This window comes from Puma concolor, chromosome D3 (genome assembly GCF_028749965.1).
Source record: "Puma concolor isolate L17-30 chromosome D3, mPumCon1.1.hap2, whole genome shotgun sequence".
Classification (NCBI taxonomy): Eukaryota; Metazoa; Chordata; class Mammalia; order Carnivora; family Felidae; genus Puma; species Puma concolor.
The window spans coordinates 58,382,682-58,409,205 of NC_141678.1; the positions used below are offsets into that span (position 1 = coordinate 58,382,682).

At 35.9% G+C, this 26,524-nt stretch overlaps 1 protein-coding gene across 8 annotated transcripts in view; it reads left to right on the forward strand.

The window, feature by feature from the left end:
- Window positions 1-26,524, forward strand: part of KIAA1328 (KIAA1328 ortholog) — a 361,755-nt gene that overhangs the window by 111,987 nt on the left and 223,244 nt on the right. For 7 of the 8 annotated variants that reach the window (XM_086682787.1, XM_086682788.1, XM_086682785.1 and 4 more), the window contains one exon: window positions 13,098-13,225. In XM_086682787.1, coding sequence (XP_086538913.1) covers window positions 13,098-13,225 — 128 coding nt within the window. Of the gene's footprint in view, window positions 1-13,097; window positions 13,226-13,928; window positions 13,930-26,524 lie in introns of all 8 variants that reach the window. The other variant, XM_086682790.1, reaches the window with a different exon arrangement.

The following is a 26,524-nucleotide window of genomic DNA, read 5'->3' on the forward strand; positions in this document are numbered from 1 at the left end:
TTTTTCTTTAAAAGAATATTTTTGGTTGCTGACATTGACTCAATTTTCTGAAGACATCCTATTATAGTTAGATGTCTTACCTTAGTCCAGAAGAGGATATTTTCCATCCTCCCAGTGCAGACATGGGTGAATTGTTTTAGTAGACAGAGACTAACTGTAGAAAGTTTCTGCTTCCTAGTGGAACTGCTTAATATAGTAAAAACTATATAATGGAAATCATGGGCTTTAACTATTCTGTTCATTACTTTTAAATTTTATGATAGATCCAATTCTCTATTGTTAAGCATATATAGATAAAAACTTAGGTCTCAGAGATTGTTCTTTTAAATGTGGCCTCTTGGTTGATTTATTTAGTAGTCAATAGTGTTAAAATAGTTGAGTCAAAACCTAACTCCATGATTTTAATGACATTGTAAAACTTTTCTCCTTGAATGTTTTGAGCTACTTCTCTGTAACATTTCTGGAATGGAGGGTCAAGCAAATAATCTGGTTCTTTACCAGTGTTTAAAATATCATTCTGCTAAACAGTCCACATAAGCTCAATTATATTAGGAACCAGTGAAGTAAAGTTGTTCATAAAATGCTTTATTACCTTCAGTCTTTGCAGCATTTGCTGAGTTTAGATAATAAACCTGCACATAGAAGTTACTTAATTTTTCTCTGAGCAATAATTTACATTTGTGAGCAGTAGCCTCAGTCATTTTCAAAGAGGCCAGAAATGAGATATTCCTACTACTTTTTCCCATTTAACCTTAAAATGTTAGATATGATTCCATTCTATAAGAAATCTCCTTTTTCACTCTAGTTATGAATACTATTTTATGGACATTGTTTGGTTTTTACTTAGAATTATTATACTAGGTCATGTTTTCATCCTTCATGGAAAAGCGTATGCAACTGTGGCAAAAGTGCTGTCCCCCAAGGCCATAGAGAATGGTGTAGCAACAATTAGACTGAATTCAGAAACCATACTGCACACATAGGCTTAACAGTGTGCTTGGACAAGGTAAGGGGCTGAATATCTTTTTGAAAGTGGAAGAGAAAAATGTGGTTGTTTACTTTTCCCATGGGCTCTTCCCCCAGTATAAATTTTCTAGCCCTACAGGTAATGTTTGCTAATTGTTATTACTTCAGCAGCCAGTCACAATAGAAATGGTATAGTGCTTAAAAATCTAGAATACTGCTTCCTTCTAAAGAAGAAAATGGGTTATTTCACTCTCCTATTTTATTTTCTATATACTTCTTTCCAAAACAAAAACAGTTGATCAAAAGAGAGGAAAAACACCCATCATATTCTAAAGATGGATTAAAGAGAAGAAGCAAAGGAGTCTGATAATGTGTTATATGCCTCAGTATAAAGGAGGAGAACAGGCTTCCTTCCCACTGATACCAAGGAAGAGGGAGGGGACTTAGATATGCATACTCAGAGTGGGGTCCCCAGATCAGCCATCAGGATCATTTGGAAGGAAGCTTATTAGAAACGTAGACAGAAGCTTGGGCCCTACCTCAGATCTACTGAATCAGTATCTGCTTTCTAGCAGAATTACAGGTGATTCCTATATACATTACTTTCTAGAACACACTGAGCTAGTGGTTCTATGACTTTACTCCAAATCCCAGCTCAATGGCAGAGTGACCTTAGGTAAATTGTTAACCATTCTGTGCAGCAAATTTATTTGTGAAATGAGAGTAATAATGGTATCTAATGGTTTTTTTTTTCCTTTCGAGGAGAACTAAGTACAATAATGTCTTTAAAGTACTTAGAAGTGCCCTGCCCCAAAGTACAGCCATGCACAGATGCTCTAATTCAGGTACCTATTCCTGGTAAGAAGCATTTAGTTACGTGCTGGGTAATGCTGGTATCTGACTCTATACAAGAACTCCAATGAGGAATCTAAAGAGGTGAGAGATGACAAACACAAAACTTAGGAGAGCTAGAAGAGGAACTGTATGAGGAAAGTATAATGCCACTGGATTACTTAGTTTAGAGAAGAATAAGGGATCTCTTAAACTGAGTACATTTCTACTTGGAAATGAATGGTCTTACACAGCAGCATAAATAGTTCAAGTAAACAAATAGAAGAATATGAAGAAAGGGAAGTATCATGTATATTGAGACTGATAGTTTGTGGAAGGTTTTAATTTAATGACAAGAATGAAACTCTCCTGTTTGAAGATAGGAAACAGAATGAGACAAGTTCTTTCTAAGGAGTTTTTAATCTGTTCCTCATGGCTGAGCTAGTAGACCCCACCCAGCTTGATGTTTAGCTCTGCTTCACAAAGCATTATACGTACAACTTCACTTATTGGCCTTTCAGAGTCTAGAAAACTTAGTGTGCAGTTTTCAGTGGTCTGTATTGTCAGGAATATACCCTCTCTAAAACTGGAAATTTTCAAGTGTTAAATCATTGTTGCCACAGTTCACCTTATAAATGGTTGGGGGAGGGGTGAGATAACAACCTTCTTTTTCTCCGATTCTAGACTGGTTCCTGTAACTCAAGAAAGGCTGAATGATTTAAAGCAGCCTTCCAAATGGTGAAAATACTTCTCCTTTGGGTCTGGCTGATACATGGAACCTTTAAACCAAAAATACATTTTTAAGCAAGTTAGAAGCAAGAGAAAATGCATGGCTTTCAATAGAAATGTTTTTGCAACCTTGTCTTGAATATCTACCATGAATGTAAATGTATATCATTAGAGTGTTACATGAACAGAAAATCATAAAGAAATAAAAACTCTGGTCAATCTGGCACATTAATTGCCTGTTTTTTAGGATATCTGTATGTGAACTTTTTTTTTTTTTTTTTTTTAATTTTTTTTTTTTTTCAACGTTTATTTATTTTTGGGACAGAGAGAGACAGAGCATGAACGGGGGAGGGGCAGAGAGAGAGGGAGACACAGAATCGGAAACCGGCTCCAGGCTCTGAGCCATCAGCCCAGAGCCCGACGCGGGGCTCGAACTCACGGACCGCGAGATCGTGACCTGGCTGAAGTCGGACGCTTAACCGACTGCGCCACCCAGGCGCCCCTGTATGTGAACTTTTAATTGTGAATACATGTCCTTGCTTTAAGGTTGGAGAAATAAATCTTGGGTCTCCATTGTGTGATTAGTTTCCTGAAAACCTCAGGGTCTGATGATCTGAGCAAAGACAGAATCTCAAGTGTCTTAGTGCCAAGTCTGTTGTGCCCCATCCTGTTTTGCAACTCTGCAGAAAATAAGGTAGAAACTGTGATGCTTCAAAAACTCTAAAAAAGCTAGTTAATTACTCTAATTAGATCTCTTTACGTGTCTCCTGTTTTTGTTGCCATTGTTCAAACAGAGTAAGTAGAATCCAGAAGAAACTGGGTGAAGCGTTTCTCTTTTTTTGTAAACGTCCAGAGTGTTGAGTTTTCCCCTGTTTGTTTTGGAGATATGTTCCTTTCCTCCAACAGATTAGTATCATCAGGAAATTGGAAAATACTGTGGTCTTGCACTGAATTTGCCATAAAATAATTAAAGGGAAAATTTCAGACTTGTATCAGTAGGTTGTACTCCAGCACAGATCACAACTTAATATAAGGGTGTAAAGTTATTGTCATGTGAAGTTCTTGTCTAGCTCTGCTAATCAATTCGTCTTGGTATCACTTTTTCTTTTACCAACAATCCATTTTTAATTGTATATATTATCATTGGGTACCAAACTAGTTATATAATTTGGACCTCTGTTTATCTCTGACAATGTATGTGTACTGTTTTTTGAAGGGGGGAGGGGTAGGAAATGATTGTGAAAAATATGACATGGTCAAAAGCCATTTGCTTCAAGGTGGGAAAATATTATGAAGTTAGAACAATTTAAAAATTTAATGAATCAGTATTTTTAGCCATCCTCTTGACTAATTTAAAGAATATATGGTCTATCTATAGTTTGTTTCAATTGCCAATCCAAAGCTAACCCAAAATTCAGTAGACACTCCTTTACTTTTATTCTTTTATTCATTTCTCTAACATTTTTGAAGTGCCTGCTGTGTACTAGAGAGATACCCAGATTAATATACTATTATTTCCAGGAACACATAGCCCACTTCAGGTGATAGTGATACAAAATAATTTTAGCAGTATGCTACTTACTATAATAAAGGTGCTTAACTCTGCTTAGGAATTCAAAAATGGAGGAAGAAATGACATAAGGGCAAATTTGAAAGGATAAACAGGAATTTTGTAGGTATAAGGATAGGCAAAACATTCTAAGTATGATACACGGTATGTGCTATCTGTATATGTATACATTATGCACTGTGTCGGTCTTCAGAGTGAAGGGCGTACCTGCTCTAGTGAACATCTTTGAGTTCCCATATTTCCTTGGGAGTCTTGTGACTAATGGATGGCATCAGAGTTGGAGCCTCACGGTCACTTGTTTTTATCTCAAAGTGACCCTGAGTAAAACATCTCTTATTATCCAGAAGCTTCTCTCTTTGATGTGGAAAAATAACATAACTGTCATCCACCAAAACAGTGGGAGAAATGGTGAATAACCAAGCAGTGTCAAACTTGTGTTCTGGCAAGGGTCACCAGTAGCCTTCTCAGCCCTCTGTCTTTAACTGGCATGGCCTCTGCTGCTTCGGATACAGTCAACTGTATTGATTCTTCTTCCTTTGACTGATTATTGATTCCTCTTCCTTTGCCTGCCCTTTCTATGTTATTGTTACATTGGCCCTCTTCTCTCAGTTTGAAAATCTCTTTCTCCAAGTGGCTTTCCCTTGTTCCTCAGTCACTTGTTTCCTTAGGGCATGCTAGCAGAGCCTGACACAATGTTCTTGCCATTATTTCCATCATTCGTTATTGTATGTGCTTGATTACCTGCCTGCCTTGCTGGATGATAAGCTCCCTGTAGGAGACAGTGTTGCTGTTGTTCATCACTGTATGTCTAGCGTCTGGCACAGTCTCAAATGCTAATGTACTCAGTAAATTGTGTTTATTCAGTAAATATTTGTTGAGTACCTATTATGTAGGCTAAGGAATTTGGCAATAAACACAACATGAATATTCCTGCTCTGTGGAGCTTTTTATTGAATGGGTGAAAGAATGAACAAATGAATGAATGAAGCTACACATTCCCTGGACAATGTTACACACTCTTGTGTTCAGTCACCACATATAAAGTGATTAACTCCCAAATTCTCTATTTCTACTGAGACCTCTTTTCTGAATTCCAGGCCCAAGATCCAAGTGTCATGTATTAGCCATCTTCAGTGAACGCTCCCCAAGCATCCCCACTCAGTGTGTCTAAAGTGTGATTTCCCTTCCCCCAAACCTTTTCTTTACTGTGCACTCTGTGTCCTGGTAAAGGCAACTGTGCATCTGATCATACATCTTGTCTTCCAGTTCATAAGCTGACAGTGTCTTAAATCTTCCTCGATACCCCAGTCCCCCTAATTTCCACCATTGTTCAATTCAGACCCCTTGTGTCTCTCATTTAGACTATTGTAGCAATTTTCTAATCAGTTGTTTTGATTCTGGTCTTAAGCTTCCCAATCCATCCTTCATATGCCTACCAAAGGTATCTTTATAAAACGCAAATTGATTTTAAGACATCCGTCAGTGAGTTGTACGGAAATAAAGTCTGGGGCACCTGGGTGACTCAGTTGGTTAAGCATTTGACTCTTGGTCTCAGTTCAAGTCATGATCTCACTGTTCCTGGGATTGAGCCCATGTCAGGCTCCTGCTTAGGATTCTCTCTCTCTCCCTCTCTCCCTGCTCCTCCCCCGTTCTTGCGCGCTCTCTCTCTCTCTCTCTCTCTCAAAAATAAATAAATAAACATTTAAATTTTTTTAAAAAAGAAATAAGGTCCAGCAACTTAGTGTAACATTCCTGATCTGGCCCCTGTTTGCCCCTACCACCTCGTCACACCTCCCTACCTATGACCAGTTTCCCATCCGTGCTGTACCACTTGCAGTTCCATTAGGGTGCATATCAGTTTCATTCTCCATGCCTTTGCTCCTGATGATCTGTCAGCTGACAGACCTCCCCCATCCTGCCTATCCAGTGCATCAGTATACTCCTTTTCCAAAATTCATTTCTGGGGTCACAGCTGCTCTGGAGTCTTTCCTGACTGTCCCTCTTCAGTGTTGTTAAAGTGAACACTTACCCCCACTTAAAAAAAAAAATCTCCACTGTATCCTATGTTTAAATGCCTCTCCTAGAACATGGTATTCTTATTTATTTAAATCTCTTTCTCTAAGCCCCTTGATATCATATATATTTGACATATAACACTGTAAGGTGTACAACGTGATGATTTCATATACGTGTATATTGCAGAGTGATTACACCATAATGTTAGTTTGCACATCCATTACCTCCCTGTGTGTGTGTGTGTGTGTGTGTGTGTGTGTGTGTGTGTATGAACATTTAAGATCTATTCTTATAGTAACTTTCAAGCATACAATATGTACCTATCGTTAACTATTGCTACCATGCTGTCCCTTAGGGTTCCCCAGAATTTATTCATCTTAAAACTGGAAGTTTATATCCTTTGACCACCACCATCATTTCCCCAAACCCTCAGCCATTAGCAACCACCAATCTACCCTCTGTTTTTATGAGTTCAGCTTTGTAGACCCCACATATAATTAAGAGAATATAGTATTTATCTTTCTCAGTCTGATTTTTTTCACTTAGCAGAGTGCCCTTAAGGTTCATCCATACTGTTGCCAATGGGAAGATTCTTTTCTTTTTTAAAGCTAAATAATATTCCTGTGTGTGTTTGTGTGTGTTACATTTTTAACTCCCATCTTTTGACAGACACTTAGGTTGCTTCCATGTCTTGGCTGTTGTAAATAATGCTGCAATGAACATAGGGGTGTACATATCCCTTCATGATAGTGATTTCATTTCCTTCAGATATGTACCCAGAAATAGGATTGCTAAACCATATAGTAGTCTAGTTTTAGATTTTTGAGGAACTTCCATACTGTTTTTTTTTTTTTAATTTTTTTTTCAACGTTTATTTATTTTTGGGACAGAGAGAGACAGAGCATGAACGGGGGAGGGGCAGAGAGAGAGGGAGACACAGAATCGGAAACAGGCTCCAGGCTCCGAGCCATCAGCCCAGAGCCCGACGCGGGGCTCGAACTCACGGATCGCGAGATCGTGACCTGGCTGAAGTCGGACGCTTAACCGACTGCGCCACCCAGGCGCCCTTTCCATACTGTTTTTCATAGTGGCTGTACCAATTTACATTCCCATCAGCAGTGTACCAGGATTCCCTTTTCTCTACATCCTTGCCAGCACTTTTTATCTCTTGTGCCCTTGATCTCTTTTCAGAAAATCTATTGAATGTATGCTCTGTGTGCTGCACTATGCTAAGCGCTTTTCATTTATTAGCTTATTTTATAGTCATAGTTGCCCTGTAAGGTGAGGTAGGAATCATCATCTCCAGATGAGGATGTCAGAGAAGTTACTCATCCAGAGGCACATTATTACTGAATACCAGAATTAAGATTTCAGCCAAGAATGTTGGGTGACTCCTAAGCCTGCGCGCTAATCACTCTACATTACTGCCTTCATTACATGACTGGAAGAAAACTCGACAGGCTTTTAAAAAGTGATCTTTTGCTACCTTTCATATGCCTATCTTTGGTTCAAGGGATGGGTTTCTGTTGGTGTATCATCAGATCATACTAACAGTTTATCATCTGATTTAATGACCACAGATACACGTAGTTAGAACTCTGGGGAGTCTGACCTAATGCTACCAGTTCTGCTTATCCCCAGATAATTTATGGTGGAAGTAGGAAGACAAGAAGAGACTAGCTAATAGTAGAAAGAAGACACAAAAAAATACAACCAAAACCAAGTTTTTGCAACTATTTATTATGGCAATTTTCAAATATATAGAAAAGTTGATAGAATAAAGCAAAGAACCACCATATATATGCTACCTAGATTTCATAGTTTACATTTTGCTCTATTTGCTGTGTCCTCTCACATATTTGCTTTTATTTTTGTTACATATTTACATAAATATATATGTATATAATTATAGATATAAATAAATGTATTTTCCTACATATATAAACATTTATTCACTTATTTTTTTCCTTGAGCCAAGTGTCATATGTCACCCTAAATACTTCACATTCATCTCCTAAGATTAAGAACATTTCTCTTTATAAACCACATTATGATATTTAATAAAATTAGCAGTAATTCCATAAGATCAACTTTTGAGTCAATATTCCAGTTTCTCTAGTTGTCCCGAGAATGTCTTTTATAGCTATTTTTCTCCCTGATTAAGGGTCCAATCATGGTCCAATCATGGTCCATGGGTTGCGTTTCTTTGGGTCTTCAATCTCTTAAACTGGGATAGACCTCTGACCCCACTCTCCCTCCATGACATGAACTTTTTGACGAGTTCAGGCCAAGTCCTTTGCAAAATCTCCCACACTGTCTGATTTGTTTCTTTGTGCTGTAATTTAGCTTGTTCTTTTACTCTAATTTCTGTGAAATGGGAGTTAGGTTTACATGTTTTATTAAATGCAAGTAAAGCATTTGGCAAGAATATCTCATAGGTAAGTTGCCTACTTTATACATTAGGGGGTATATAATTACTGGGTTTTTCTTTTCACTGTTAGTGATCTTAAATTCACTTTGGGAAATGACTACCAGGTTTTACCATTTAAAGGTACATTTTCTTCTTTGCTCTAAGTAACTAATCTTGACACTTTATGCATATCTTATTTATTAATCTTTCACTTACTGGTTTCAGTCTCCATTGATGATTCTTGCCTGGATTTGTTATTTCATTGGGGGTTATAAAATGGCAATTTAAAAAATTTGACCATTCCTTCTAAATAGTTAGCTAGGATTCTTCTATAAAGATGGGCTTTACTTTTTGTTCCCCTTTCACTCTTTGTCGTTTTGAAGTATCACCATGAACTGGTAAATATTTACTCAATTTGCTATTAGAGTCACTCCTTCCAGTGCTCAAATTGTCCTAAATTTGACTGAGTCTCCTTCAGGGTTGCTTTTATTCATTTGGCAACCCCCTCCCCCCCATCTACTTCTCTTTGCACACTTTTTTGCATTAGAGCATAGCTTACTTTGTACTTTCCATATGCCAGAATGGGAATCAGCCATTTTTCCAAGGAGTCTTTGTTCAAAAAATAGAGATTTTTTTTTTTTTTTTTAGTTTAATGATTCTCCCTTTTCTCCTCCCATAGAGACCTTCCTTCACTGAGTTCTGTATTAAATCAGGATTACTAAGTACCAGATCCCAGTATCCCAAATATCCAAGGCAAGGGTGACATGGGGTAAGAGGGTAGTCTTTGCTATGCCAGATGAAATCTTCCAGCTCAAGGCGATCACTTTCTACTTTGGCAGCATACTAACAGTATATCCTGTCTCTGGTCAGGAGACTCACATGATTTTTTTTTTTTCTTTCTCCCTGTATCCCTATTCATTCTGCTTTGACCTTTACTTTTATTTTTCTGAATTAATGCATTTTGAAGTTAAGGCTTTAAGCTTTGCAAAATGACCATTTTCCACAGCCATTTTGGCTAATTAATGTTTAGGTTTTAATATGATCTTGCTTGATATTACTTTATACTTATTTATGTTATCTTATGAAGATTTCTTTCTTTAATGAGGTTGTGACGACTGCCGTTCCTTTCAGTTCTTGAATGGTGGTTGGACAGATTACCTGTGTGTTAGATTCCTGTCATGGTTGGATGTACACCTTCCCTTAGATTGGATTTTGTACATATGTTGCATTCTTTTCTGTCATTTGGCCAGGATTGAGTTAAATGTGTCTTTTTTTTTCCTCACTATACTCCCTCCCCCAGATCAGTGAAGAAAGCATTTTACCCACATTTTCCTTACATAAATCTCTCTCTCCAGATGGAGGGTTGAAGTCTCATTGTGTTAGGGAGGAAGGAAAATTACTGTGTTTCCTGGACATACATTTTGGATTTTCCAGGAAAAGGGGAGCATTGCAAAATCTGGTGAATCAAGACAGATATAAAAAATTGATAAAGATAGGACTGCCTATTTTTATATTCTGCCGAATAGCGTGTGTTTAAATGAATTTGCCTATAATTTGTCTTCAAATGCTGACATTTACCTCTTAGGCTGTATAATTGTGCTGGCTTTCTCCAGAGTACAATTCATATTCTGCATCCAGGCTAATACGTCCACCTACTATAAACATTACTGCCTATTGTAACAACCAGTATCAAACATTCTTTTTATATACGTCATAGCTGGCAGGGACTCTTGGGACCACCACACATCATTCTCGCCTTTTGAAGCTTACTGCCAAAAAGCATGGCAATGTAAAAACCAGCCTGGTCTGACATATAGTGACTTTGAAATGATATTAGCTTATTTAGAACACTTCATTCTATCGTTACTGTTTTTAAGATACTGAGGATTCAATAAGCTCTTCTAATTAATGTATTCTTTAAGCTTAGTAACCTATCCTTTTATTATGAACCGTTCCCCTTCTATAAAACATCTGTGGCTCCTTTCTTTTTGTTAAAGGTTAATAATGAGAATAATGAAGCAATTGGTTATTTATGCAGTCATGATTGGCAAAAGTTATTAGAGCAAGAACCTGCCCTGAGGCAATGATTAGGTTATGAAAATGTTAAGGAATACTGAAACCAGTCACCATTTTTGACATTTACGAAATACTATTCCCACCCTTAATCATGATGACCAGTTGTAAAAGTATTTATATAGGATAATCTTATTGGACAGTAATTTTTATACCAACAGCATACATAATTAAGTGAGGGGGGAGATTCAGAAATGATCCGAGAGAAAAGTGGGCCTGGGGAGGAAATGAGAAGGAATAGAACTTTCTCTTGGATAGAGCTGTCTCCCATACACCTGATCTATGCAGTTAGGTGACTTTTCCACTTTAGGGTTTTCGTCTTGAGCACTTTGCAAGTTCGAGGAGCTGTGGGAGAGGGTACCCCTGGTTAGATTGCTATGTTCTCCATATTGGACTGTGAAAAATGTAGAGAAGTATATGGGCAGAAAATTTCCTGATGACTGTTTTATTAATGAAACATTGACTTAACTGACATTATAGAAAAACAAGACAAAAATCTAATATAATTCCTTTATGTTTGATATGGTTAGAACTTTCTTCCTAAATTAGGCAGTAATTAGAAGTGTTATCACTTCTTTTTTTTTTTTTTTAAATTTTTTTTTCAACGTTTATTTATTTTTGGGACAGAGAGAGACAGAGCATGAACGGGGGAGGGGCAGAGAGAGAGGGAGACACAGAATCGGAAACAGGCTCCAGGCTCTGAGCCATCAGCCCAGAGCCCGACCCGGGGCTCGAACTCACGGACCGCGAGATCGTGACCTGGCTGAAGTCGGACGCTTAACCGACTGCGCCACCCAGGCGCCCCAGAAGTGTTATCACTTCTACTCTGCATTTTTTGTAGCAGTTTTATTGAGATATAACTCACATACAATAAAATTTACCCATTTGAAGAGTGTGATTCAGTGGTTTTGAGAATATTCCCAAAGCTATGCGAGCACAACTATCTAATTCCAGATCATGTTCATTACCTACCCACCCCCTGCCCCCCTGCCGAAATGATACCCATAAGTACTTGTTCCCTATTTCCCTCCCCCAGCTGCTGGCACACACTAATAATGTACTTTCTCTCTGTATGGGTCTGAAGTAATTTTTCAGAAAATTGTGGAGTACGGGAAGTGAACATGGATGAATGTAACTTTTATTTGTGATCCCGTGTACTTAGAACTGAGTATTCTTTCCCCTAGTTCATTAGAGTAGGTATTTAAAATAATTAACCAAAAAAACCACCATAGCGGCGTTATATAAATAAAATCATACGTGTGGCCGTTTGTGTCTGGTTTTGTGAGCATAATGTATTCAAGGCTCATCCATATTATAGCATATAGCAATACTTTATTTCTTTTTATGGCTGAGTAGTATACTGTGTATAGATATACCACATTTAGTTTATCCATTTATCACTTGGTGACATTTGGGTTGTTTTTACTTTTTCACTGTTATGAAGAATGTTACTCTGAATATTCATGTACGAGTTTTTGTGTGGACATATATTTTTTATTCTCTTGGGATTATTGCTAAGAATGGAATTGCTGAGTCTTGTAACTCAATGTCTAACTTTTGGGAGCACTGAATATGCTCAATGTCTAACTTTTGGGAGCACAAAATATTATTATTTCCAAAGCAACAGTGTCGTGTCACATTCCCCTTGGCTATATAGGAGGGTTGTAATTTTTCTATATTTTTATCAAAGCTTTTCGTTGTTAGTCTTTTTGATTATAGCCATCCTAGTAGATGCAAAGTGGCATCTCATATTGTGGTCTTGATCTGCATTTTCCAAATGTTTAATGATGTTGGGCATATTTTCTTGTGCTGCTTGGACATATGTATATTTTCTTTTGAGAAATGTCTATTCAAGTTCATTGCTCATGTTTAACTAGGTTAGATATTTCCTTACTGTTGAATCATACAAGGTCTTTATGTATTCTGAATACCAGTCCCTTATCATCTGTATGATTTGCAAATATTTTCTCTCAACCTGGAGGTTGTTTTTTTAATTTCCTAATAGTTTCCTTTGAAGCAAAAGTTGTTCTGTGTGTATGCTTTTTCAAAAATTTAAGTCCAATTTATTTATTCTGTGTTTTCTGTGCTTTCAGGTGACCATTGCCTAATCCAAGGTCATAAAGATTTACTTTCGTGAGTTTTACCATTTTAGCTCTTATATTTAGATCAATGATCCATATCCAGTTAGTTTTTGTGTATGGGGTGAGATAGGAGTCTAACTTCCTTCTTTTGCATGTTTTTTTTGTTTTCATTCAAATTTAAAGATTTGAGAGAAAAATTTCTCCTCAAATAGGATGACCATTGCTACTCTCTTTGTGAATTATTGTTTTCATTTTTTTTTTTTTTTTTGGTGGATATATGTACTGTGTTGGTCTACTTGCACTCTCACCAAATACGGTTGCATTTTTGGCTCTCTTTTGTTTACTGGAATCTGAAAGGCAGCACTGATAGATGCAGTTTGAATCAGTTTATTCATTTTTTTCCCTTAATTTGCAATCTCACCTCTTCAGCTACAATATAGAGAATGCCAAGAACTTCTCAGTCTCTATCAGAAATACCTATCAGAACAGCAGGAGAAGCTCACCATGTCCCTCTCAGAACTTGGTGCTGCTGGAATGCAGGAACCACAGGTAAGCAGCTTTATTCTTACCTTTTCTTGTCTTGAATGGATCAGCAAGATGTCATAAGTCATTTGCCTTTATTGTATCGAGTCCCAGTATATACCGTTGTCTTAAAACATGCAAATATAGCATGGGATTGAGTTAGTGTCCTTTACTTCTTTTTTGTTTTTTCACCTCCTGTTCCTGGGGCCCAGAGGTCAGGAATGGTTACTTGAAGCAGGCTGTGGGTCAGTGAGAAGCTCCTAGTTATATGAAAGTACAGCAGGAATAGTAAAGAAAACCCCATTGCTCTGTTGCTTAATGAAGATCAGGTGGGCTGTTACGCATTGTCCTTACAGAAAACACTAATGAGCCTTTCCTAACTCATGTTTACGTTTTTAGAATAATAGAAGTGACTTGGTGACTCATAAAATCTTAAATTGTAGAAAATTGAAATATTTTGCATGATTTCATGTTTGTATGTATAAATCACATAAATATAGATGAGACTTTATATATAAACATCTATATATACATATATACATATCTTCAAATGGTATATATTGTGTAATTAAATGACTTTTCAGAACCCTACTAGTTGTGATGCGAAACAAGCTCTCAGCCTCTCGCCAGTGATACTTGTTGTCTTTTCATATCCAAGTGAGTTTAAACCTTCAAGTGAAGAGGACAATAAATCTTACACACTGAAACATCGCAGAAAAAACTGCAGTAGGGTCCAGGCCATTGCTATTAAGTATTAAAGGCTGGGTAATGTGCTAACATGTTACCTTCCCCTTTGAATACTATCAGATCCTGTGAATGGTTTCTTACAACGCTTTTAAGGAACATCATTGCTGGTCAGCCTAGAGACAGTGATCTCAGATAGGTTCGGAACTGGACCAAGAATTTGCAACAATGTGGATGCAATCATGGAGGGGAAAGGAATGAAAAGAACAAAAACAAACAAATAAAAATACTTACAGAGAGGGAGGCAAACCATAAGAGACTCTTAAATACAGAGAACAAACTGAGGATTGATGGGGTGGGAGGCAGAGGGGCAGGGAAAATGGATGATGGGCATTGAGGAGGGCACTTGTTGGGATGAGCACTGGGTGTTGTATGTAAGCAATGAATCATGGGAATCTACTCCCGAAGCCAAGAGCACACCATATACACTGTATGCTGGCTAACTGGATGATAAAATATATATACAAAAAAAATTGGGGTCAAGAAAATTTCAGTTATGAACTTAAGTTTAGACATATGGAAAGGTTAAAATAATATAATAGTAATAACTTGCTGGAATGTTGTGTAGCTCAGACTTTCGGCATATCCTTTTTTTTGAAGTCACAACATTTATAAGAAATGGCCTTGCTCGGCTGGCTCAGTCAGTAGAGCATTGATCTTGGGATTGTGAGTTTGAATCCCACATTGGGCCTAGAGATTACTAAAAACAGATAAATAAACTTAAAAAAAAGGAAATGGCCAAAGTATGAATGGTTTATTTGTATTCTAATTTGAAATATTTTCTTTTGCTCTGTTTTCTAAAAAACCTACAGTGTAAAATGAGGCAGAGGAAAGTGGCAGCTAATCTTGATATCTGGATCCTATCTGGAAAATCCTATCTGGATTTTCCCTGCCACTTGGAAAACAGGGCAGACAGGATTTTTTGTTTGTTTGTTTGTTTCTTAGCGGGCAGGGGAGAGGGGCAGAGGAAGAGAGAGAGAGAGAGAGAGAGAGAGAGAGAGAGAGAGAAAGAAAGAATCATAAGCAGGCTCCACTCACGGTGTGGAGCTGGCAGGATGGGTGATCCCAGAACCCTGGGATCAGGACCAAAGCCTAAATCAAGAGTCTGACACTCTGCCTGCTCAACCCACTGAGCCACCCAGGCATCCAGGGAAGGCAGTTTTAAAGGTGGTCCTTGTCTATTGTTTTTGGGTGGGCTAGAGAAAATTGTAGCATAAAGTATCAGATTTCTGACCTTTGCTTTTGTATTTCCACTCCTTCCCGCTGCATGGCATAGTGTCAGGGGCCACAAAAGTGAAGGGCAACCTATTTGGCAGGCGTATTAGAGGGGAGGGAAGGTTTTTTAATTGCCAGTTTAGAGTCTTAGGACCTTAAGGAAATAGACTGAGTTTAAGGTCTTAGGACCTTGAGGAAATAGACTGAGAGTGAAGAAATAGTCACTAGAGGGCTCTAAAGACATGTATGGGGCACTAAAGACTTCTAGATAAGGAGGGCTCACTCTTTTTATCTACTTCTGAAATTGGGGGAAAATAAAACTTTCTTAGGTATTACTGTTCTAGTGTTTTATGTTTCTGCTAGTGATTCTTGGAGGTTTCACTAGAGACCCATCATAATTAACACCGACTCTCTAACCTTAACTTTGAGGAACAAAACTGAAAAAATCACTAATACTAGAATGAAGATGTTGGCCAAGTATTTACAGAGAGCATCCTAAAAAGAGAAATTTTGACTTTTCATTTAGACTTACTCATGAGAAAATTTTAAAACCATGTTTTCTGGAAGTGCCTGGTAGTTAAGTCATTATGTCTTATATGCAACGAAAATGAAATTGAGGCCACTTATAGGCTCTGCCATTTGACTTTAGAGAGGAAATAAGTTTCTTTTTGGATGCTGAGTAGAGATTATCATCTTGCTTCTTATGGTATCTGCTTTGTTCTTTGTGATAGGCTTCTCTTACCTGAACGAAGGTAAACACCTTGTCATTCCCTCTCATGGGAATTGGGTAACTTTGGTCAACAGTTTTATTTTCTGTCAGGAGGGGCGTCATTGTGATGACTCTGAGCCTGAATGAAGATGTGGTAAAGTTAAATGTCCCCTTGATGTGCTCACAAATAGGCTTTGCTCATCTTTATCACAGCACCTTTCTTGTTCTTTTGTAATCATTGTTTAGTTACCCTTCTCCTTCATCAGGCTTTTTAAAAAAAAACAGGCATCCTATTGGATTGGTCTTTATATATTCAGAACCTATCACAGCATTTGGTTTAACATTTAATTTTTATTTAACAAATACCTATATGGTACATATTGGGTGCCAGTTCTCAGCTCAGAACACATAGTAAATCATGTAGCCCTCATAATAAACCAGTGAAATGAGCCCCACTTTACAGAGGAAGAAGCTCAGACTCATTCAGAGAAGAGAATGATGACTTACCAGGTCAGGCAGGTGACAAGTTGGCAAATCAAGGTGTGAACCTAACTAGTCTGAATCCATAGTTTCTTGAAGAAAGACAAGAAAAACTTGAGATACCTAAAAAAAAAAAAAAAAATGTTGAAAATTCCCTTTAGATGCCCCTGTTTCCATGATTAAATCTTGTTTGTTTGTTTTTTTCTAATGTTTATTTATTTTTGAGAGAGAGTGCTGGGGGTGGGGGAGAAGCAGAGAGAGAGAGAGGGAGAAGAATCTGAAGCAGGCTCCAGGCTCCAAGCTGTCAGCACAGAGCCCAACACAGGGCTTGAACTCACGAACTGTGAGATCCTGACCTGAGCCGAAGTCAGACACTTAACCCACTGAGCCACCCAGGTGCCCCTGACATTCGTTTTTTTAATATCAGAGCACTAATATACTAGAAATGGTAGGAAACTCTTTATTTGCTTTTACTGTGAACAGCCACAATATCAGGGAAACATTAAATTTTATTTGTTCTGAAAATAAGGGTTTTTTTTTTTTAATTTAACTAATCTCCAGATTTTGTGATGGAGATGGCAGAAGTTCATTTTGCATGAGGCATTTACTTGACTTTAAGAGACTTATTCTGTTTCTTCTTTCATTGTTTGCCATCTGGCTCAGGTTGCATATTATAGGTTTTGCTTATAGTTTTATTAAATCCACAGTTCTCAGAAGAATGCCCTAGCTTGTGATTTTCTTCATTGATTTCTACCATTTCCTTGAAAAGAGATTACTCCATTTACAAGGTGACTTTTTCCCTTGTTTTTCCCTCATTCTCTTTCTTGCTGTGCCTCAAAGATGAATTTTCTAATTCATTCAGCCTGGATTCATTATGGATTCTAGAAATGTTTTTCACTTGCTCTGTTGAGATTAAGATATTTCACTGATGTGTGTCCGTTATTCCATTTCCCTATCTTAAGAAATAATACTTACCCACAATATAACCTTGGTCTTGCATGTGGAAGGATCTAGTAACCATAGTTTTGACCAATGTACGTTTTAGAATATAGCTTTTCTTACCACAATTGAGTGTTTGACAGGCTCTACCATTTTTGAAGTGTTACATAGCAGTATTTCTAAAGTATTCTTTAAAGTAAGAGAAAGCCTAGGCAGCATTTTGAGTAACTTCTCCCACTGTCATTCAAAAGTGTTGGTATGCAAGCCTACCTTACTATTTTTTTTTTACCTCTCCTTTTTTTTGTCAAAAAGATATAAAAAGGAAGATTGGTATCTTTTTGAGATTTCCCCTTTTCAATAAAATGGATAAACTCATCATTACTTTTCAGCCAAGGGCAATAGATATTAATGAATCTCTGCTGATCTGATCTGGTAAAAGGCCTTTTATAGAAACTTTTCCATTTTGTCCATGATGACTTGTTCCATGTTTCTTAGTTTGAATCTGGGTCGTGTACTAAACAGAATTTGAAATATATGAAAGATAAATCATTACTGAGTACATGTTTAATGTTTTTTGGTAGTTCCTATTGTTGTCAATATAGTTTTGTTAAAAGAGTTTTTGTTGTGCATAGGGCATAGAACTACTTCCTGTTCTGTGATTATTTTCAGGCATTTTTTGTTTGTTTGTTTCTTTAGGTGCAGTGTTTTTTATGCATATTTTACGCACCTGAACTTTTGAACACTGGCACAATATATCATTTAGTCTTATGTAATGAATAGTAAGCAGAAGTATTGTCTTTAAATGAGGATAAAAGTATTATTTTTATGGTGCATAAATCCTTAACAAGAAAGAAAAAATCTAGCAGATATTCTGAGATTCAAGTGACTACAGAATCAAGAGATCCTAGAATAGTACCTAGAGCTGTGCTTTTCAGAGCCATATTAAGACCATTTCAAAATGTCTGGGTGTCTTGCTGGTAAATTCAGTGTGCTTCTAGAGCTGCTTCCCAAATCCACCTTAACAGTAGTAACCTTAAGTCAAGAAATAATGCTCATCAATAAAATATATACTTTTAATAGCCAAGGAAAAATATAAGAAATGCTACCCTTGACAGGTAGGTGAACTTCATAAATTTCTATTATTATATGTTGCAAAGAATCTCTCTTCGAGGGGAATTAATATTAAAGTGTGGTCCAATGGTATGAATCATAATGATAATGAAGGTCTCAAGTCCAGGCAAACTTTGTTGACTGCATATGGCCTACTGTGCATGAATTTTGAATCCTAAGATGACTGTGCCTATTGAATTTTGGTGCCACTGTGAACAATATTTTACTTTTCAGTATGTTTTGCCCATTATTTATTATGGTCTTCTTATTATTTATTCAGACAACTATACAAATTATTATAGACCATTTCCTACCATTTTGAGAGGAGAGATCAGTCTTTATATACTCCACTGAAAGTCCTGCATACCTAAATCAGATCTTCAAATCAGGCTAAATTGAATAATAATAAATAATTACTTGGTGATATACTATAAGCCTCTTAAACACTGAAAACCAAATCAACATGAAAGACGTATATTTACTATTGTGTTAATTTTTTCAAATCAAATTGCTTTATAATTGGTACTGAGTATACAGTCTTTCACATACTTGGATATTACACAATTAGTTTCAAACCAGGAAGTCTATTTTTCAGTGCAATCTAGACATTAATACTTGGCTATTAACTTGAATAAATAGGCTTTCTACTGGTAGGTTATAGATTCAAAATTAAATCTCAAAAGTATTTAAACTGATAATGTAGTATTAAAAATGTTAAACTTTGTATGTTCTCTATATTAGATATGATTGGGATACATGGTCAAAATATGTTGAACAACTTAGGTTTATGATCAATCTTTTTGGAGTCAATTTTTACTTTGTATCTGACTTTTTGACATTATTTCTCAGTCCTACATCTCAGAAGTCTATTTAATTTCTTTCAAGTGGCTCTAAGACTGTGCTAGCTGTCATAGGGCATGTAATAGGAAAGAGAATCTAATACTAAACAGATTGTCTCATTACTACATGATTCCACTTATATGAAGTGTTTAAAATAGCCAAATTCTTGGGGTGCCTGAGTGGCTTAGTCAGTTAAGTGTCCAACTCTTGGTTTTGGTTCAGGTCATAATCTTGTGGTTCGTGGAATCAAGCTTTGCATTGGGCTCCACGCTCAGTGTGGAGCCTGCTTGGGAATCCCTCTCTCTCTCTGTCTCTCTTTCAAAAATAAACTTTAAAATAAAAAAATCAAACTATTGTAAACAGAAAGTAGAATAATGGATGCGCTGGGGGGTGAGGTGGGGAGAAGGGGAGTTAGTTTTCAATGGATACGGAGTTTTACTTTTCCAACATGAAAAGGTTCCAGAGTTGTTTTACAACAATGTATATGATAAACACTAGTGTGTTGTACCCTTAGAAATGGTTAAGATGGTTAAATTTTGTTTGTGGTTTGACTACAATTAAACATAGATTGTCTCAGCCCAAGTTTGAATGAATTTTTACTCATGGAACAGAAAGTCTTGATCTGCAACCAGTTCCATTGACTGCAGAATAGAAGCAGACAGAGTAGTAGTACTTGATTTTGCAGAGTTAGCATCAACACGTTCAGATACGACGTCTAAGTGCAGGAGAGAGGCAACTGGGTCACATTTTATTACTACACTGATAATCAGTCTACTATCTATCTGCACTCTGCCAGAGCTAGGCTTTTGTTCAAAGGACCAAGGTACCAGCTGGAAGAAATCCTAAATACCCTTTCCCCCATTTTGGATGGGAATACTGACATTTATATATCAAATGTTACTGACAAAGATATTTGACACACCCTCCAGGTAAACAGATAATACTTCAAAAAGTATAGTATTTGGCTGTCCTTCTATTTATGGACTCAGACCTTCGCATAACTTATCTTCCTGCACGTGCCTGTTAACTAAGCTATATTTCAAACACCCTGCTGCCTGATTTTTATAGTTTTTTATTATTCAGTGAACATTAAATTATTTCTTCCCTTGTTAACTTTTTAGTTGAACCCTTGCTAACCTGTTTTCTGCTTCTTTCAAATTAATGTGATTTTGGGCCTTAGTACATTATTTGATTGGTTAATCTTGTCATTATAGTAATAACATTCATTATCTGATTGAAATGTTAAGACTCATGTCAATGTGTAAAGATTAACTTTCTCATATCAAAAAAAAAAAAAAAGTGGAACAGATAGGTAAAGGTGGAATTATTGATTTGGCAGATGTCTGTTGAATGCCTATGTGCTTACTGTTTTGAGTGTTCCGGGTATAGCTTCTGCCCTCATGCATCATATAATCTCAAAAGACAATTTAACAAGGAAAAGGAAATTAAAATTTCAGAAAATAACAAGGCTATGTGATAGAGTGGATAGGGCATACATGGATGAGCCCTTTGAGAATATTATAATATAAAAAGAAAAATAGAGGTACAACATGCTTATCGAAAGAATAAAACTCAGTAAGAGGAAAGGCACATAAACAGGTCATGAGAACAGTTTATGACACCAGCTTGTGTCGGGAAAAAGAACCACCAAAAGAGGAAAAATCCTTGGAACTTACTGCATAAGGCTGTGAATTGATATTGTTTCTACCAGCCAAAATGACATCAGTACTCAGGAGGGTATTTTCTCAGTAGAGGGCAAAAGTAGCCCTAGACTAAAGGATGCTGTGGTTTTCCCTAAAAAAAGCTGAAAAACAATATTTGGCAGGACATATTTTCAAGTTAACTGCACAGAAAATAAAGCATAAAGTGTATTTATCACTCAAGAATAAATACCGAAATATCCAGCAACCAAAAAGTTAAAATTCACAATGCTTAACCTCCAGTCAAAAATTACTGAAAAAAACAACAACAACAATTACCAGCCCTATAACAGGGGGAAATATAACCCCAGGTGAGACAAAATCCACGAAAACCAACCCAGAAATGACACAGATTATACAATTAATAGACAACAACCCTAAGGTTATTTTTACTGTATTGCAACACATATTTTCAAGAAGTTAAGGAAACATGAGCTTGTTAACTAGAAGCAATACATATTGTTAAAGTCTTAAATCAGACTTGTAGAGACTAACTGCAATGAAAAATAAACGGGAAGGCATTAACAGGGAATTTAACATTGCAGAGGAAAAGATTAGTAAAATAAGGACACAGTAATGGAAACTACTGAGAATTAAACAGAGATAGAAGAAGAAGAACAAGAAGAACAAGAAGAAGAACAAGAACAAGAAGAACAAGAACAAGAAGAACAAGAAGAAGAGACTGAAAGAAAAGGAACAGAGGCTAAGTTAGCTGTAGAACTTCAGACAGCCAAATATATGTGTAATTGAGTTCCCAAATGGGCTCCGGGAGAGGGGCAGAGTAGAAAAGAAATATTTGAACAAACAATGACCCCCAATTTTTCCAGTATTATGAAAACTATAAACCCACAGATCCAAGAGGATCAGTCAATTAAAAGCACAAAATAGATGGAGAAGACTCTATGAAGTCACATCATAATCAAATTACTTAAAACCAAACCAGTGATAAAGAAAAATTCTTAAAAGCAGTAAGAGGAAAAAAAACATGGCACATAAAGAGAAAGATGAAAATGAAAGCAGTTTTTGTTTGTTTGTTTGTTTGTTTGTTTGTTTTTGGTCAAATAATACAAACCAGAAGACAGTGGAATGAAATCTTGAAATTACTCAAAGAAAAAAAATTGTCATTAGAATTCCATACTGAACAAAAAGTATCTTTCAAAACTGAAAGTGAAATAAAGACTTTTTGGACAATGAAAGCTCAAAAAAAGTCTTCATCCACAAACCTGCATTACATGAAATGTTAAAAGAAGTCTTTCAAACCACAAGAAATAATATTAGATAGAAATATAGATTTATATAAAATAATGAATCCTAGAAATGCTAATTATGTGAGTAAATATAAAATAACATTCTTTGTATTATTAAGGGTAAGTTTGTATAAGAATTCTTTGTTTTATTATGTTTAAGGGTAAAATATATATTTTTAAGAAAGGTAATATACCATGGAGTTTATAATATGTAGAAGCAAAATGTGTAACAGTAGTACAAAGACTAGGTGAGGATAATTAACATACTATTGGAAGGTTTCTTATACAATATCTGTAAAGACAAATATCCTTTCAAAGTAGACTATGATAAGTTAAAGGTACTTGCTATAAACTCTAAATTAGTCCCAAAAATAATATGACAAAAAATTATAGCTATTAACAGAGTAGATTGAATGGAATCAAAAAAAGTAATCCAAAAGGAGTCAGAAGAAGAGGGAAAAGGGAACAAAAAATCTAAGGGAAAAATAGGAAACAAATAGCACAATTAAAAGTAAAAAGTTGGGGAAAAAAGGTGTACCATACTAATATTAATAAAAAGAAAGTTGCACTCACTAAGTTAATATCAAATGATTTACATTTCAGAGCAAAGAATATTTCAGAAAAAAGGTCATTTCATAATGCTAAAGTATTCAATTCATCAAGGCAATATAATAATACTAAATGTTCATGTACTTAATAACAGTTTCAAAATATGTGAAGCAAAAAATGATAAAACTGCAAGGAGAAATGGATACATTGATAGTTTTAGTCAGATATTTTATACGCTTCTTTCAATAACTGGTAGAACAATTTAGCAGAAAATTATTAAAGGATGTAAAGAACAAATTACATTAGCCAATTTGATGTGACTTTTAAAGAAAACACCCAATAGTCTAATGCAGTTTTTTCCAGTATACACAGATGTTTGATAAGGTAATTTGTATTCTGCATCATAGAACAAGTCACAATAAGTTTAAAATAATTCAATTTATTCAGGGTACTTCTGTGACCACAATGGGATTAAATTAGAAATTCACAACAGAAATTTGTCTCTGATATCACCAAGTATTTGTAAACTAAATGACAAATGTCTAAATAACCCATGGGTCCTAGAAGAAATAAAAGGAGAACTATAATGTATATTGAATCAAAGTGAAAACACAAGTATCAAAATTTGTGGGATACAGATAAAGCAGTACTTAGAAGCATATAAGATTGTCTATATCAGAAAAAAAACGTTTCAAATAAATTATCTCAGCTTCTGCCTTAAGAAAGTACAAAAAGAGAAACTAAGTCCAAAATAAGCAGAAAATAAAAAAGTGAAGCAGAAATCAAGGAAATAGAAAACTAAAAAGACAGAAAGTCATTGAAACCAAAACATGGTTCTTTGAGAAGATCCATACAGTTGGTAAACCTCTAAGCAGACTGGTCAAGAAAAAAAAAAAGAGAGAAGCCACCAATTATCAAAATTGAGAATGGAATATATAGCATTACTACAGTTTCTACAGATGTTGAAAGGAAAACAAGGTCGTTTAATGGACATCTTTATGTTGGTAAATTTGCCAATTCATATAAAGGACAAATTCCTTGAAAAACACAAACTACCAAAGTTTACTTAACTAGAAATAGATAACCTGTATAGCCTTATAATAGTAATTGATTTGAGGCTAAAGTCTTCCCACAAATAAAACATTAGGCTCAGATGACCTCACTGGTAAATGCTACCAAATGTTACTATTCATTTAAGAAATAAATACTATGAAAAGAAAACTACAGGGCAATATATCTGATGGACATAGATGCAGAAATCCTCAGCAAAATATCAGCAAACTGAATTCAACAATACATTAAAATTATCATTCACCATGATCAAGTGGGATTTATTCCAGGGATACAAGGGTAGTTCAGGTTTGCAAATCCATGTGATAGATTAACAAGAGGAAGGGTAAAAAGCATCTGACAAAATACAACATCCATTCATGATAAAAACTCAAGAAAGTGGGTTTAGAAGGAACATACCTCAACATAATAAAGGCCATATATAAAAACATAGGAACAATACTTTTATTCAGCACAATACTGGAAGTCCTAGCTGGAGTGGTCAGACAAGAAAAAGAAAAGGCATTCAAATTGGTAAGAAAGAAGTAAAATTGTCACTATTTCCAGATGACATGCTGAATATAGAAAACCCTAAAGACTCCATTAAAAAAAAAACAAAACAAACAATTAGAACTGATAAGTGATTTCAGTAAAGTTGTAAGATACAAAAGTAATATACAGAAATCTGTTGTGTTTCTATGAACTAATAAAATATAAGAAAGAAAAATTAAGAAAACAATCTCATTGTCATTTACAATCACACCAAAAAGAATAAAATACCTAGGGATACATTCAACCAAGGAGGTGAAACACCCACGCTCTGAAAACTGTAAGACATTGATGACAGAAACTGAAGTTGATACAAACAAATGGAAAAATATACTATGCTCATTGATTGGAAGAATTAATACTGTTAAAATGTTTCTACTACCAAAATCAATCTACAGATTCAATGCAGTCCCTATCAAAATTCCAACAACATTTTTCACAATACTAAAATTTGTATGAAACCACAAAAGACCTTGAATAGCCAATGTAATCTTGAGAAAGAAGAGCAAAGCTGGCGTTATCACAATCTCAGATAGCAAGATAGGCTACAAAGCTCTAATAATCAAAACAGTATGGTACTGGCACACATAGATCAGTGGAACAGGATAGGGAAATATACCCATGCTTATGGTCAATTAATCTATGACAAAGCAAGAATATACAATGTGGGAAAAGTCTTTTCAATAAATGGGGCTGAGAAAACTGGACAGCTACATGCAAAAGAATGAAGACTTTCTTACACCGTACACAAAAATAAACTCAAAATGGATTAAAGACCTATGTGAGACCTAAAACCGTAAAACTCCTTAAAGAATACGTAGGCAATAATTTCTCGGACATTGGTCTTAGCAACGTGTTTGTCTCAGGCAAGGGAAACAAAAGCAAAAATAAACTACTGGGCCTACAAAAATAAAAAGCTTTTGCACAGCAAAGGGAACCATCAGCAAACAAAAAGGCAGCCTACTGAATGAGAGAAGATATTTGCAGTGATAAGGGATTAATATCCAAGATATGTAAGGAATTTATGCAACTCAACATTAAAAAAAAATCCAATTGAAAAATAGGCAGAGGACCTGAATAGATATTTTTTCAAAGAACACGTTCAAGTGGCCAACAGGTACATGAAAAGATGCTCAATATCACAAATCATCAGGGAATTACAAATCAAAACCACAATGAGATATCTACGTAACACCAGCCAGAATGATGTCAAAAAGACAAAAAATAACAAGTATTGGCAGGATGTGGAGGAAAAAGAACCTTTGTGCACTGTTGGTGGGAATGTAAATTGATGCAGTCACTCTGGAAAACAGTATGGATTTTCCTCAAAGAATTAAAAATAGAAATACCATATGATCCAATAATTCCTCTACTGAGTATTTACCCAAAGAAAATGAAAACACTAGTTCAAAAAGATCTATGCACCCCTCTTTATTGCAGCATTGTTTACAATAGTCAAGATATGGAAGCAACCCAAATGTCCATAGATACACAGATGGGCAAAGAAGATGTGGTACACACACACACACAATGGAATATTACTTAGCCATAAAAAAGAATGAGATCTTGCCATTTGGATCTATAGGATATTATGTTAAGTGAAATAAGTCAGAAAGAGACAAATACTATATGATTTCACTTACATATAGAATCTAACAAAACAAACAAAAGAACAACAACAAAAAGTACTCCTTTTTAATGTTTATTTATTTTTGAGGGAGAGCACACATGAGAGTGGTGGAGGTAAAAAGAGAGAGGGAGTCAGAGGATTTGAAATGGGCTCTGCAATGACAGCAGAGAGCCTGGTACGGGGCTCGAACTCATGAACCGCGAGATCATGACCTGTGCAGAAGTCAGATGCCTAACTGACTGAGCCACCCAGGTGCCTCCCAAAATATTCTTAAATACAAAGAATAAACTGGTGATTGCCAGAGGCAAAGTGAGAGGGGGTGAGCTAAATAAGTAAAAGGGATTAAGCGGTATAAACTTCTAGTTATAAATAATTCATGGAAATGAAAAGTACAGCATAGGGAATATGGTTAATATTGTAATAATGTAATAATGTTGTATGATGATAGGTGGTGCCTACACTTACTATGATGAGCACTGAGTAATGTAAAGAATTATAGGGGCTCCTAGGTGGCTCAGTTGGTTAAGCATCCGACTTCGGCTTAGGTCATGATCTTGCAGTTCA